General features: G+C 35.1%; 2 protein-coding genes across 2 annotated transcripts; both read right to left on the reverse strand.

Annotated features, from left to right (window-relative positions):
- Window positions 1-4489: 4489 nt before the first annotated feature.
- Window positions 4490-5678, reverse strand: LOC119998572. Its single transcript, XM_038845920.1, has 3 exons — window positions 5303-5678; window positions 4818-5170; window positions 4490-4555 (listed from the first exon to the last, which is right to left on the reverse strand). Exons 1-3 carry the CDS (start codon window positions 5676-5678, stop codon window positions 4490-4492), a joined length of 795 nt encoding a protein of 264 aa, XP_038701848.1.
- Window positions 5679-11327: 5649 nt separating this feature from the next.
- LOC119998836 lies at window positions 11328-12945 on the reverse strand. Its single transcript, XM_038846285.1, has 4 exons — window positions 12664-12945; window positions 12394-12569; window positions 12104-12305; window positions 11328-11825 (listed from the first exon to the last, which is right to left on the reverse strand). The coding sequence occupies exons 1-4, from the start codon at window positions 12740-12742 to the stop codon at window positions 11602-11604; spliced, it is 681 nt and encodes a 226-aa protein (XP_038702213.1). The 5' UTR covers window positions 12743-12945; the 3' UTR covers window positions 11328-11601.
- Window positions 12946-15745: the final 2800 nt, after the last annotated feature.

Below are 15745 nucleotides of genomic sequence, written 5' to 3' on the forward strand. Positions count from 1 at the left end.
AAAAAATCCAGGAACAGTAACACATATGGAGTCGAATTCTATCAATCGATTCAAATACTGTTTCATGCCCATTGGACCATCATTAAGAGGTTTTCGTACTTGTATAAGACCTGTAATTTGTGTTGATGGAACTCATTTGAAAGGTAAGTATCTTGGAACATTATTTGTTACCACATGTTTGGATGGAACCAACTAGGTTTATCCTTTGGCTTTTGGAGTAGGGGATTTAGAAAATGATGATACGTGGACATGGTTCTTTGAAAAATTGAATGGAGCTATTGGAAGCATGGATTCACTTGTTTTTATATCGGACAAGAATGCAAGTATTGAAAAAAGTATCTGGAGAGTTTTTCGAGAGGCCATACATGGTGTTTGCATGCATCACCTTGGTCAGAATTTGAAGTCCAAAAAGTTCAGTGATTCCGTCATCCCTGTATTCTACAAGGCAGCAAAGCCATACGATAAGGTGGAGTTTCACCATATCATGAATCAAATACGTAGATTCGATGCAGGTAATGTTTTTAAGTATTTAAGTGAAGCTGGTTTTGAGAAATGGTCTAGGGCTTATTTTCTTGGACAACGGTATAACATCATGACAACAAATATTGTTGAATGCTTAAATGAAATATTGAGGGATGCTCGAATCTTACCTATTACAAAGTTGATGGATCATCTGCAATCTTTATTACAACGATGGTTTCATGAGAGACGATCAATAGCTCTTGAAATGAAAGGTGAATTGACTGACTATTACGATAAAGTTGTAGAAGAAAGAAGGAATAGGTATGTAAAGTAATTTAATTCTCGTTGATAACCTTGAGAATTTACGTTGATGATTTATTTATTTCGTTTAGAATTTTGTTATTTTCGTTGATAAAACTTTGAGAATTTTTGTTGATGGGTTATGTATTCGTTTAGAATTTTGTTGTTTTAGTGGATAAAATTTATCGTTGATAACTTTGATTATTTATATATTTCGCTGAGAATTTTGTTATTTTCGTTGAATAAATGTTTCGTTGATAAATATTGTTTTCGTTAACTACTTATTTTTTTCTCGTTGACTACTATAATTTTATCGTTGATAATTAAAAATTGTCAATTTTTTAGGGCTAGAGTCATGACTGTGGAGCCTATTAGTATAAATACTTTTCCTGTTAAAAATAGTGATGATGGAGGACAAGTGGATTTGGCCAGCAAGACTTGCTCCTGCAGAGTTTTTGATATTGACCATATACCTTGCGTCCACGCTTTTGCAGCATGTAGAGTTAGAAAATTACCAATAATTTCATTCTGTTCGCAATATTATCGTACTGAGATGCTGCTACTGGCATACGCAGAACCAATCAACCCTGTTTTGAACACATACACTAATGTTCTGACTGAGGAAGTGAGGGTTGTGTTACCACCAGAAACAAGGAGAAAAAGTGGACGACCAAAGAAACATCGAATTCCATCATCCGGTGAGCAAATACAAAAAAGAAAATGCAGTCGTTACAAATAAGATGGTTACAACCGTCAAACTTGTAGTGAGCCCATTTGTTTACACCCTAGCACATCAGCACAATGAGAATTATGTTTGAACTTGGTCATTGGTTTTTATTTGTTAGTGTATCTAATGTTTCGTTGATAACTATTATTCGTAACGTTGATTACTCTAACTGTTTCCATTGGTAGTTATATGTTATGATCCATAATTTTTCGTTGATAACTATTATTCGTAACGTTTATTACTCCAATTGTTTTCGTTGATAGTTATATGTTATGGTCCATAGTTTTTCGTTGATAAGTATTCTTCGTAACATTGATTACTCTAATTGTTTCCGTTGATAGTTATCTGTTATGGTCCATAGTTTTTCGTTGATAACTATTACTCGTAACGTTGATTACTCAAACTGTCTTCGTTGGTAAATATAGAATATCATATATATAAATAAAATAATGACAGTTGTATATATTAAATAAAGATAATATGTTAATGAAATAATAATTACATTCCCATCATGCCCATTTTCCATGTCTCGACGGTAAATTTTTTCCTAATAAATCCCATGTCCTCAGGTTTCAAAATGGTCACGTCCTTATCGGCTGAGAGAATCTCTATGAATTTTATATAGAACATGTCGCAGTCCGAACTGAACGAAAAAGCAAGTGAAATTAGATCAATTATTGATTAGAAGAATATTTATTAAAGGAATAGAAAACCTTACCCATTTTGTTGTTGAGGAACTTCAGGTTGACGCTCTATGGTCCATAGAGATTCATTGTCGATGACATTGGCCCGCTTTAGCATCTTGGGGATCAATGTTGCGATGGATTTCATTTCATTATTAAACGTCTCCTGTCTGGTCTGTTTGATAAGTGAATCATAACAAATGATCCTCTTTTTTTGAAGGTCAATCACACCAACAACCCAATGATCAATAGTTATATTAATTGGGAAATAAACCTTATCCGAATTGGACCAAGAGACCATATTTGCCTTAGATCCGTCAACAAAATGCAGTAGAAGATCATCACGGTCCCAATGTGAAGGCTCATTGTTCTCTTCGTGCAATTTGTAACGGATGTTGAGATATGTCTGGAAAAAAAATTATATTGAAATTGTCAACGAAAAGTGTAATATAAATGTCAACCTAAACATAGATAAAATCAACGAGAATTAAAACACTTACATGGAAAGGTGTATCCATAATCCCACATTTTTGTCTGAAAATATCAGTATTCTCAGACATTCTTTTATGAATGAACTCGAATGCAACGTCAAGATGCTGCAGAACATATTTATATCGTTATAAGAAATAAAATAAGTTTATCAACCATAAACACCAAAACCAATACAGTTATCAACCAAATCTATATGCATATATCAACCTATAATTAATTCACGTATAACGACAACCATTGGATATCAACCTAAATAGAAGCAGTACTCAACGTAAAAGTAATTCAGTTATAAAAAAAATTTAAAAACTTTCATTAACATAATAACTAATGTATAAATTTCTATATCATTAACAGAAAAAATAATGTACAAATTAAGAGTTATAAGTGCGTACCATATCTAATAGCCACTTGCTTTGGTCCATGATTGTATCAAACCAATCTTTTTTGTATCAATTATTTTTAGATCAATTATCTTATCCTGATTGATGGGATTCTTATAGAATTCATCCATTTCAACTTCCCATTCGTTCGGATACTCTGAAATAGGATTGAACTCTGGTAGGATGTTTCTCTTCTTTTTGGAAGGGTCCGTATATGGTGACACTTGGTACGGACCCCTCTTCTTCAATATTTTGCTCTGATACTGTTGACCTTCGGTTGCCAGCTTTGCCAACAAACGTAATTTATTCGCATCAGTATCATCCTCCTCATTAGCAATAGAACTAATCCCATCAACCATTTCTTCGTTCTCAGTTTCTTCAACTAGGGCATCAATAGTTTCTTCAACTGAGGCATCAACCTTATCCACATTCAAATCAACCAGTTCATCAGGTTGATCAACCTTAACTTCAGTGATACCAACCATAAGCTCATTGGTATCAACCATATATGAAGTAGTTTCAACCGTGTTGTCAACCATAAACGTAAGGTTATCAACCTTAAGTTCGCTGTTTTCAACTTCAAACTGATCATTATCTACTTTATCATCAACCTTGATATCATCATTGTAAACCTTCTTGTCGGCTACAGAAAGATTATCAACATGACGATCATCATCATCAACAATCTCATCAACATGGGGGGCAACATAAAATCGATTTGCATCATCATCATCATCGGTTGATTCAATTGGCAAATGATCCACCTTCTCAATAATCTTGCTAATAACTTTATCCAAATCTTCATTGGATTCATTTGGTAAGTGATCTTCCCCCTCGATGGATGTTATATCACCCTTGTCCAGGTGCCCAATTTCCACCTGCTCAACTCCAACTCCATCTATATCATCATTTATTTCCGGCTTCTTCTTCATTGAAGCCTTCTTTCTCCTGGAAATGAGCATTTCCAAACCCACATTTTTCTTCTTCTCCAACTCTTGTAACTCTGATATTTCTTTGTCTGCCTTCGGCATTAAACGTGTGCTCCTTCTCAGAGTATTTTTCTTTACCTGCTTCCCCTTTTTTATCGCCCTCATCTTCACAATCTTCCTCTTAATCCCCACCCTTTCTTCCTCTTCCTCAACTTTATCATGTACAATTTTATTTTCTTCTTCTTTTTTGCTCAGCTTCTGAGCAGATTTTAGGCCCACAATTTCGTTCTCAATAGAACTGAGCCTCACTGAGATATCATTTATCTTTCCATCCAGTTTATTTTCTAATTCAACAAGAGTATCCTTGACCAATCCGCTGATCAACGAACTCACAAGCAATCCCATCTCAAATGTATCATCTGACTTTTTAACTGAACTGACATTAGAGTCAGCTCCAGGGTTCTGCATGGGTTGCTTAGCTTTCTTTGCCTTCTTTAATACGACTCCTACATTCCCTTAACAATTAGATGTGTACTCCTGCTCACTTTCTAAGTGCGTGTTGACCATTTCAAAGACTGTAACCTGAAGATGAAAAAATCATATAAATTAAAACATCTACATCATATTATCAACGTAAATATATACGATACCAACGTAAAAATATACAATACCAACGTAAATATATACAATACTAACGTAAAATATACTATACCAACGTAAAAATATACAATACTAACGTAAATATATACAATACCAACTTAAAATTCTCATTAACAACTAAAACATCTAAATTATAAATTATCAACCTAAACATTTTCATTATAAGCCAGAAAAATATAATTACCTCATCCGCCTCTAGTATATCATTGACAATCTTCGACTTTGGTGCCCTAGTTGATGACCACTTCAACATTCTATGTAGCAAATTCAGATCAACACAGTTTGCAAAATTTTCTGCAATACTGGGAATAACCTCATATACCCATAGTTGGAAAGCCCAAGAAAAACCCAGTAGATTGTACCATTCATAATCATTCTGCTTAGCCTTAAATTTGTCGGACCTTCCAACAAGACAATTAGTCAGAGACTGTATTGTTTTCTTGTATGACAAAGTTCCCCATGGGTACTTGTTGAACATATCAAGATAATTGACCAGATTCAACAAATCAACATCAATCAATAGCTTAACATCTCTACCTAAGAGCACAGACTCAGCAAATATACAAGTGCCAACTTAAAAACATCTTCAGGATCTTGGCACTGCATAAAAGTCTTGTAACTGTTGGCATGAAATATGATAGCTTCCATTGAAATACTTATACTGCAAACCCACCCTAGGTTCACCAGAATTCTCCATCTCTTTCAAATATAATGAGATGTCTGGTAGGGAGTGACACCTCAGTCCAGTTATGAGGTTAAATTTCCTTATTGAAAAACTAGATTCTTTTCCACCAATCAAAAACACCAACTTCCCTTTTTTTTCATGCTCTTTTGATTGTATTTGCCTAAGAATGAGTTGGTGTACAATCTGTGGAGCCCATTTAATGTTTTTCAGTTGTAAGAACGCACCAAAACAAGATCCCCTAAACAAAGTCAGCTGATCTTCGCTCAGTTTACTTTTGATATCGCTTATTGTTTCATATAACTTTGAAAATGAAAGAACCTTGGCACCAAATCTCTCATTGATGGGAATCTTGTACGTCATTTTATGTCAATTCTACATGTATATGAAAAGTGTAAAATAAGTTTATCAAACATAAACACAAAACCAAAACAGTTATCAACTAAATATACATGTATTTATCAACGAAAAAAAAAGTAAGACAGTTATCAACGAAAAAGTAATACAGTTATCAACGACAAATTAATAAAGTTATCAACCTAAAAGTAATACAGTTATCAACGAAAAAGTAATACAGTTATCAACCTAAGTAATACAGTTATCAACGAAAAAGGAATACAGTTATCAACGAAAAAGGTATAAACTTTCATGAACAGTACAACACCTTTCTACATGTACTGGAAACTGATAACAACCAACATGCCTGCCTTTACCAACGAAACCCAACACCCTATAACATATATGTTACACGCATGACTGTTTCACTAACATCTTCCAAAAATCTCATACATATGAACGAATATTCAAACAAAAATAACGTAAACCAGCACCGTCAATCCATGAAATGAGACTAACCTTAGTCGCGTTCGTTGTTGTTGTTCGTTAGTAAAAAACCAGAAGAAATTCCAACAAAGTGGTAGTCTCGGAAGAACGAAGAAGATGAAGATGTGAGAGAAAAATTTTTATCTTGCTTGTGTGTGAAGACGAAGAAGATGAAAGGACGAGTATAACGCAAATCGAGACGGTTACTGTTGGTTTGTAGAGTTTTGAACCGTGCAAGGGTAATTTTGTCTTTTCACGCGTCAAATGGGTTATATTTAAGTGTTTTGAAAAAAATTGTTATATTTCAAAATTGTTTATTACCGGGGGTTATTTTTAAATGAAACCCTTTTTTTTTCTGAAAACCTGCACACACAACTAGAGACATAAGCACCAATCAATCACACTAGGAGTGCGTTTGATATGGGGGTAAGAATTTGGGGTATAATTTGTTATTCATATAAATATTACAAAGATAATAATAATTATGGAGAATAAGTTACCATTGTTTGGTAAAGAAGGGTAAAATTTACCTAAACATTCATTATTCTTGTTTGTTACTGCTATACATTATTGGTGTAATACCATTACCCTTATTTGTTATTATTATAATGAACCAAACTGGAAAAACTAAAACTAACAACCCACACACACCAAACCTTAAACTATTGTTTTTAGCTTTTTTGAAAACTTACACACACAACTAAACACATAACACCAATCAACCACACTAGGAGCCTATGAGGGTTGAAACTAATGTGGTTGACAAGGCTTATATGTTAGACACACACACAAGCAACAAGCAATGTGGGAGAACGTATTAGTTCTCAACCGAAGACAAGCAACAAACAACACGACCCACACACACCACAAGCTAAACTATTGTTTTTAGTTTTAGCCCTTATGGGTCCCTAGTGTGTGGTTGATTGGTGTTTATGTGTTTAGTTGTGTGTGTAAGTTTTTTTAAAAAACCTGTGCATGCTTTGAATCAGTGCACCAAAATAATTTTTGTTAAACAAATATCATAAAATTTTTATAATTTTTGGACAAATAACGCCCCTTTGTAAAATGACTAAAAAATACAAATTAAAATGTTTATAATTTTTGCTCATCTACTCATATGTGAAGCTCTCAGCTCTGTATCTCGAGATTATTATTATCCAGCAAGGCAGCATAAGAATCAATTTGGTGAAATAAAAATTTAACAAAAAACACACACTATGAATAGAAATAAATATATTTGTGTAGGTTGGACATGGAATAGTGTCACGGTGGACCTGGGAAATCTTGAAATATAGATGTAGAATTGATCTATTAGCTTTATTCTACTGCATCTTTATACTTATTTATACAAGATGGTAGTTTAATGTTACAGCATTGTTCTAATGCATGGTGGAATATGAAGCCACTATGATATGTCCGTGAAGAAATTTCAAGAGCAGGCGATGCAGCAGGAATGGAAGCAGTCTCTCCTTGGTATATGTATAGCATTGTTATGGGCAGGGGTGGAGCTAGGAATTGATCATGGGGTGGGTTGACGCATTTTGGTTTTTTTTAAGGGTATTTTACAACAATAGAACTTATTAAAATGATATTATGGATGAAGATTCATCTTAATGTTTGGTATCATAAAGTAATCCAATAGTTTAATATAAATACATATTAAAATTGATGAAAATTAATTAAAGACCATGTAAGATAACTAGAACACCTAAGTATTATTATGTATTATTGTTTAATATAAATAATAATAATAGAATGAAAGTTACTATTGTTATCTATCATTCGTTACTATTAGGTAATAAAGCATCATAGTCTAAAGATACAAACACATACACACATATATATGTACACTTACTAAAAAATACACATAAAAGATATATACAAACATATATATAGAGTGTATATATGTGTGTATATATATGCTGTATATATATATTGTAGGATACATATATATATATAGTATATATATGTGTACATATATATGTTGTATATATATATTTAGTATTGTGGTGTGGGGGTTGGGGGTTGGGGTGACCACTGACCACAGCCTAGTGTAGTCCCCCCTCCTTCCGCCCCTGATTATGGGGTCTTCTCTCTCAATAATCAAAATTTATAAGAATCGACATTTTATTTGTGTTATGTATCTTTCTTTGAAGTTTTGCTTGTGTTATGGGGATGAGAGTGTTTGAGTTATGGATGATGTATGTGTTCAGGTGTTCCAGGACATGTTGTTAGTCCAAATATCTCGGTATGCAGTTGGATCAACTGTGATCTGTCACCAAATGAGTTATATGCAGTATGAGAGCACATGGCTGCTAGTTTGAGACTGCCTTCTAGGAAAAGGATTTAATTACTGTCAAGCGTGAAAAACAAGATATAGAAGACTTAACACCGGAATGAAAGAATCCCTATTGAAATGAGATGAAAAACAACACATTGCTAGAATGCTTGAGAAATTTCATTGATTGGGAATACATTCTGGGATGTATTGGGGCATGCTTTACAAGCTAAAACAGAAACATAGCCGTGGACCCTTGAATGTAATGGGCTAATATAATAATTAGTTGGCCCGAGCCATGCTAATTGTAAAGATAAGTGACCGGAGTCATTGCCTAAAAAAAACAGTAAAGTTTTGTAGACACCGAGTCTGTATTTGACATGTGATAGTTGTAAATCTCTCTTCTTCCTTTTTATAGTCTTCATGGTGATCTTTAACACATGTTCCCTTGACACAATTTGGACATGTTCTGTCATGGGTAATTGTGAGGAACAGTCTTCTTACTTGTTGCTTGAATTTCTAGATCAAAGTTCTTTGTAACTGCAACTTTCTCAAGGTAATGGGTCTTATGGTGAGAGAATTCTCAAGTCGTGCTCCTTGTTCGAGATAGACGTGGGAATATTGGAGGCATGTAGCTTGCTCCAGTTTCCTGGATTATAGGACTTGTGCTTGCAATTGAGGGAAAATGTCTAACAGTCGTCATTTAGTCAGTGCTCTTGTATGCCCTACATGTTTGTGATGGACCACAACAAAGTCCAATACTTTCGAAATAGGACGTCAAACAGTACGCAAATTGACTAATTGGGAAAATTCTGCAGGCTTGTTTATTTTCATTTCATTGATTCCACTCAAAAGTCATCCAACACCTAAATACACAAACGCACATATATAAAATTAACCATTAAACAACATACTTTGATGATGTTCAAAATTGGCTTCGATCTTGATGACGTATCAGGTGGTAGGACTGATGTCAGAAAGTATCCTCAATGCTGATGAGGATGAGTTTCATAAGAGAACACATAAGTCTATAACTATAAAATATGAATGCTCGATACTCAGAAGTCGCTCTCTCAAATAGCTAATATAATGCAAAAGTGTAAAAGTTGAGATTGTTTATCACTAATAGGGTCCCTTTTTATATGAGTCAGATGACGGAGTAATTCTCTTCTCCCTGATCTTAGGTGAATTTACAAGAAGGTGAATTCTATACTGATTCCTTTTCGTGGAGTCGGTCTCCTTTGGGATTTTTAGTTTCCTCGTGGCATTTAGTCGTTATGGGTTATTGAGGACACGTTACACCAAGAGAGGCCACTTGGTCTCGCCGAGATGCTCTTTACCGTGGCCTTATGTTTACTCTCAGATGCCATGTCCTCGGTTGGTGTCCTCGATTCCAGTATTCCACCTTAGTCAAGACTCGATAAGGTTTTCTTTTTTTTTTTCGGCGATAAGGTTTCCTTACATCGCAAGGGATATCCCTCGTTAGACATATTTTTGGTCTAGCTCTCAATAATGGAAGCCTCAACCTGTGAATTTTCTTGCACTGTAACTGCTTATTCCTCCACTCCAGATCGTCCATATTTTGTTTTTGCTCTGCGGTAGTTGCAGGGACACCGGTAAAGCAGTTTATGGTTCACATTCAGAGGAGTCGGATAACTTTAATCGATCGATAAAGAACTCAGTTTCTACTGAATGAATTGGGTGTGAGTGTTGGAGATGCTACATTTGTCATTTCTTTCTCGACTTTGTTTTTCTTCGTCGAGCCGTCAAACGGTTTTTTACTGCAGATTTGTCTTGTAAGTAACAGGCTGCAAAGAGGTTTTTAGCTCATTGAAGGTTAGCATTAACAATCCTAGCAAGGTGATATACCAATGAAACATAGCAGAAATTGTTGAAGAACATCTAATTCTCTAGCTGATCACTAACCCATTTTCTGTGTGTTTCTAATAACACAAACTAATTAAGTTCTTCACAGAATACAAACATTTGCAATTTCAGCCATACGAGATAACACAAGCAACTTAATTAAGTTCTTCACAGAATACGTTTTTGGCTGCGGATTTGTCTTGTAATTAACAGGCTGAGAAGATATTAAGCTCATTGAAGGTTAGCATTAACAATCCTAACAAGGTGATAGATAGGTCAATGAAACATAGCAGAAATTGTTGAAGAACATCTAATTCTCTAGCTCTAATACTACTTAGGTAGTTTCTCTTAAGACCTATCACGAATGATATTGATTTCACTCTAAGAGAAAGTTCTAATGATCTCGATGTAACTCAAAAATACAAGCATCACTGGCATCACTGGGTTCAGTGCGAAAATTGTCATGGATTAAATTGTAAGAAATTTTGTAAGTTAAAAATGAATATTTGTGAACAATGTGGATCTCATACAACCCAGGCACAACGACACAATTATTAGGGGCGCGCTCTACCACTGAGCTAATAGCAAGTCATGCAGGCCTCCTGTTGGGCCCCGCATGCCAAAAGCGAGAGAAACCCCATCCCTCTCTTTCCTTTTTTACGTCCCCATGTCGCCACACGGGAGGGACATGGGGACGTAAAAAAGGGGATCCTATCAACTTGTTCCGACCTAGGACTCTACCCATGGGATTATCCAGTAATAGACCTTTCACAAGGCGATCCACCCAATACAGTAACGGAATTTAATTATGAAGATTTGTTGGGGTCCTTTTGGAATGATGTTATCCCATTCTCAACATCAAAAACGTATAATTCGCCATGATATATAAGCAATAAAAAAGAAACAGAGATGCAGAATGCAGTTCAAGTTAAAACTCTATATATTAAATCCAGAAGCTGATCACTAACCCATTTCTCTGTGCGTTTCTAATAACACAAACTAATTAAGTTCTGCACAAAGTACAAACAGTTGCAATTTCAGTCATATGAAACCTAACAGATTGACGAATATGAATCTTTCATTTAAAACTGCAACAATTTACATTCTGCTATAGTTGAGGACAATTGCTCTGAGAGATTATTAACCCTGAACCATATGCTAATTGTAATGTTATTCTTGTAACCCATATTTCTCTGTATATTCACAAAGTTGAAAAGGATATAAAAAATTGCACACAAAACTCAATTTTTTTCATTTTTTCCCAAACACCTGTGTAACATCAACTTACTGTACAGATGACGAGCCCATGACATTCATTTGTCATATTACGGTGCCAAGACCCAGTTCATCCTCGATATCATCCCCATCTTCAAAGAGTTTCAGGAACCTAGCTTGCTCTTGCTCCCTCCTCTTCTTTTGCCAATACTTGTATGCAACCACCGCACCAAGAACCAATACAGTTGTAACCAGAGAAATTATCAAAATCACCAGGACAATGTGCATTCCCTTCCCTCTACTGTGGGAACCCGAATCAGAATTTGAAGCTGTAATCATGTGGTGAACACAATGAAAAATTAAAACCTTAGCAAAACAAGATAAGTAGTAATTTAGCCAATTTCAGCTGCAAAGTACGATGGATAAATTTGAGGCAACTGCATAGAGCATGCTAAGCAGTAGAAAAATATTAACGGCCAAACAAAACATCCAATCTTGCTCATATAGAATTCCTAGCATAAGTCATCACGCAATAAAAAACCCAAAAATGGACTCCAATCTAACCCAATAACTGTAACAGAGCTCATCAGCGGTAGAGACACCTTACCAGCTGCATCAACAGTGACGCACTGTACACAAGAAAATGTGGCATTGAATTCCTTCTCCTTGAATCGTGCGTATTTGCCATAAGGAGCCTTGAAATCGGAAGGACAAAACTCCCATTCCTCAAATACATCGTCAGATTTTAAGGAGTCCTTCTCGTAGAATCCACATCTCTTGCATTTCTTATCGGGAAGCTCTATCAGAGGCTGAAAACAAACAACCTAATAACCTTTAAAAAAATCCCAGGACATAGAAAGAAAAAAAAAAACAAAGAATGAGCTTTTCAATCAATACCTGCCAAGATTCTTCCCCATTGAAATTATACAGAACATGTGCTTTCTTAACATCTGGTAATTCAGTCTTGTTCTCTCCTTTACACTGAAAATAAATCTCCGGTTTAGAGTTTAACCATTCGTGTGTATTGAATATCTCAATCGAATCCAGTGTGACTACCATCGATGATACACTTTCTGCATCAGAACACCAGAAACCAGCTTCCGATTAAAATTAAAAACCCACAAAGAAAAGAAGCCGTATGTTTCAGTTTTGGGGGAAAGTATATACCTGAAAAGAAGCTGAGCAAAATCCAAAAAAGAAGGAACTTAGCAGAAACGCCGAAATCCAACGTATAACGATTCGACATAGCGAGTTTCAGTGATCCGGCTTGTCTTGGTTTTTATTGACGGCGGGGCTCCCTTGGCGTGGTTTTGTTGAAGGTGGAAGCTTTGGCGGTTCGAGAATTTGCTTTGCGTACAGAGAGAGAGGGAGAAGGGTAAGTTGACTGGTTAAGCGCTGCGCCTTACTGGACCGGGTTGGATTCCGTCCTATACTAGGTGCGTGGTGCGCACCAGCATCATTTGGGTCGGTTTGGGACTCTCTCGTAGGGCTGTTATTGGTACGGTTACCGTTATCAAACAAGGAATACCGTTACCATACTAATTCTTTCGGTAACTCAAAAACTGTTACCGTTACCGTTACCATTACCGGAAGAGTCGGTATACCGATGGTCGGTATACCGACGTAATGGTAAGTCGATAATTAGTAAATTTACCAATTCTTAAACTTATTTAAAAAAGAGAGAAAAAAAAATGCATCAAGTAGCATTATGCTTAATAGTCATTGTATAAAACTACAACACTTTCATCTTGCCTATAATACTAATAATAAAAATGATAGATTAAAGAGAAAGATCATTGTGCTACATGTGAATAAGAGAAAATACCTATCAATCGGAGAAAAAAAGAAAGGAGAATTCACATAACATTATTCCAACAATCTATAACGGAAAATCTTTCATTTCATTAATTTCTAATATTTTTAGTATCCGAAGTGTTTTAAACTCCATAGCATGAAAGCTATAAGAAACAAGATAAATAAAGATAAAAGACCATAATGGAAATGGAGAAGAAAAACATGTAATCAATACCAACAAAGCATTTTGTTATGTAGCAAACGCTACTTTAAAGTTAATGAAATTGCTACGAGTGATATATAAATGATAACCCTAAAAATAATCAATGGTCTAGATTAAATTAGATCAATCTAATGGTCATAATTAAATAAAACTAAAACTAAAAATAATATTAATATATATTTAATATATATGTCGGTAATCGGGAAATTTACCGGTTTTGAACTTTGCTTACCGTTACCGTTACCGAAATCATCGGTAAATTTACCGTACTGAACAATTGGTAACGGTATACCAATTTTCTGCTATTTTCGGTAACCAATTGATCGGTAACGGTATACCAATGGATAATTTACCATACCAGTAACAGCCCTACTCTCTGGTACATTAAGTTCATGTGGTGAGGCGAGGTAAGTTTCAAAAAGATGGTCAAAACAGAGGCAAAAATGTCAGGTATCTCAATAAAAAGCATCTCAATTATCTCAATAGTGGACCTTGTCCTTACATGGGCTTGGTTTGTGTCCCTGTGTGGGTTTGGTTTGTGCCTCTTGCTTGGGGTCTACTGACACCTGTATTTTCCTAGGTTTGATCTGGTGGTGTGTCATATATTGTATCTATATTTGTACTAAAAAAAATAGTGGACTTTGTCCTTTGATTGACATAAGTGTGGGGCTCACAAAACTTGGTGATTGAACAAAAGAGTGACACATCCACTATTGGGATGACTGAGATGTTTTTTACTCACTTCTGAGACTGAGGAGATGATTTACAGTGACAATATGTGTTATGCGCATCACAAAAAAAAACTATGATGTGGAGAGAGAATGTGTAATTTATTAGGGTGTCCACGGTTGGTTTTGTCGGTTTTTTATATAAAAATAACCAATCGTTCTATCCCCACTAACATACATTTGATAATAACCAACCAAATAATCAGTTTGGCAATCAATTTGGTTTGGTATGATTTTTTTGGATAGTCCTACAATATACTGGTTCCAAATGTAAAAGGATGATGATGATTCTGTAGTTTTGGTTTGAAGAATTTTGGGGCAATTATCACTAGTGAAATTGTCACATTTTAACATGGTTATTGTAGACATAAAAAATTACAGCCCAATAAAATAAAATAGTGGGTTTTACATGGGCTCTAAATTAAAATAATTTATGAAGGCCAAATCAAATTAAGTTAGTTAAATGGATAAAATCTAAGATAAATTCAAATAAAATCATTCAAATAACATAAAAATAAAATCAAAGAGATAATTTTTGATTAAGTGATTTCTCTACAATACCCTTAATGTCAAGGGTTAAGGCCAATGGTACATCAAGTAAATTTCACTTCTCCCTTTGTCTATAAATACCAAACTCATTTGGAAAAGAGGAGGAAAAAGGGTAGAGAGAAACTATTGAAAGGCTCTCTCAAATTTCCTTCAAGTTCAAGTTCTCTAAATCCAGAATTCTCAGAATTCCTTCAAGTCTCAAGACCAAGTCAAGTATCGGAAGTGAAAAGTCTAAGTTCTTCAAGTCCCAAATTCAAGTCCAGCAATTAAATCCAACTGGAGTTTATTACAAATTCGTGTAATTTGTTTGAAGTGTTCAACAAAAAATCAGAGGATTCCGTATTCGGGTGAAATACGTCAAGAGAAGAATAAAGTCCACTTTGATTTACATATTTGTAATTTGTATCAAGTTCTAAGTGTATTTTAATTTACACTGAGAAATTTGGTATGTACAAATTTCTGGCACACTTGGTGGGACACTCTTCTCCTCTCATCTTTCAGTTGAATTTATTAAATTCAATCTAAGCCAAAACTATGGAATCCATGATTCCTTCAAAGGAGATTGATGTCACTGATGACGTCTCCCACGCAACTCGTACACGAGTTAAAGCCGAAGAATCACAATTGATTTCTCCTCTTAAGAAATTCTCAAAAAATGGTCAAAAGAAGTCCCTTTTGAGTAAATCTAAATCTAAATCCCATAAATCAAAAGAGGCGGAATATGTATATTCCAGCTCCTCGGAACCCGAGTCCAAATCTCATTCCGTGAAGTTGGTATCACGGAAGTGGGGTGATTACACCTCTCCTTCGGAGCTTGAATCCGAATCCAAATCTCCCAAGTCAAAAGGAACGGAATATGTATATTCCAACCCCTCATATGAGGAATCCACATCACGGAAGTGGGATAATTACATCCCAACGTCGGAATCAGAGATTCCTGTACCAGTTATGATGA

This window comes from Tripterygium wilfordii, chromosome 5 (assembly GCF_013401445.1).
Source record: "Tripterygium wilfordii isolate XIE 37 chromosome 5, ASM1340144v1, whole genome shotgun sequence".
Taxonomy (NCBI): domain Eukaryota; kingdom Viridiplantae; phylum Streptophyta; class Magnoliopsida; order Celastrales; family Celastraceae; genus Tripterygium; species Tripterygium wilfordii.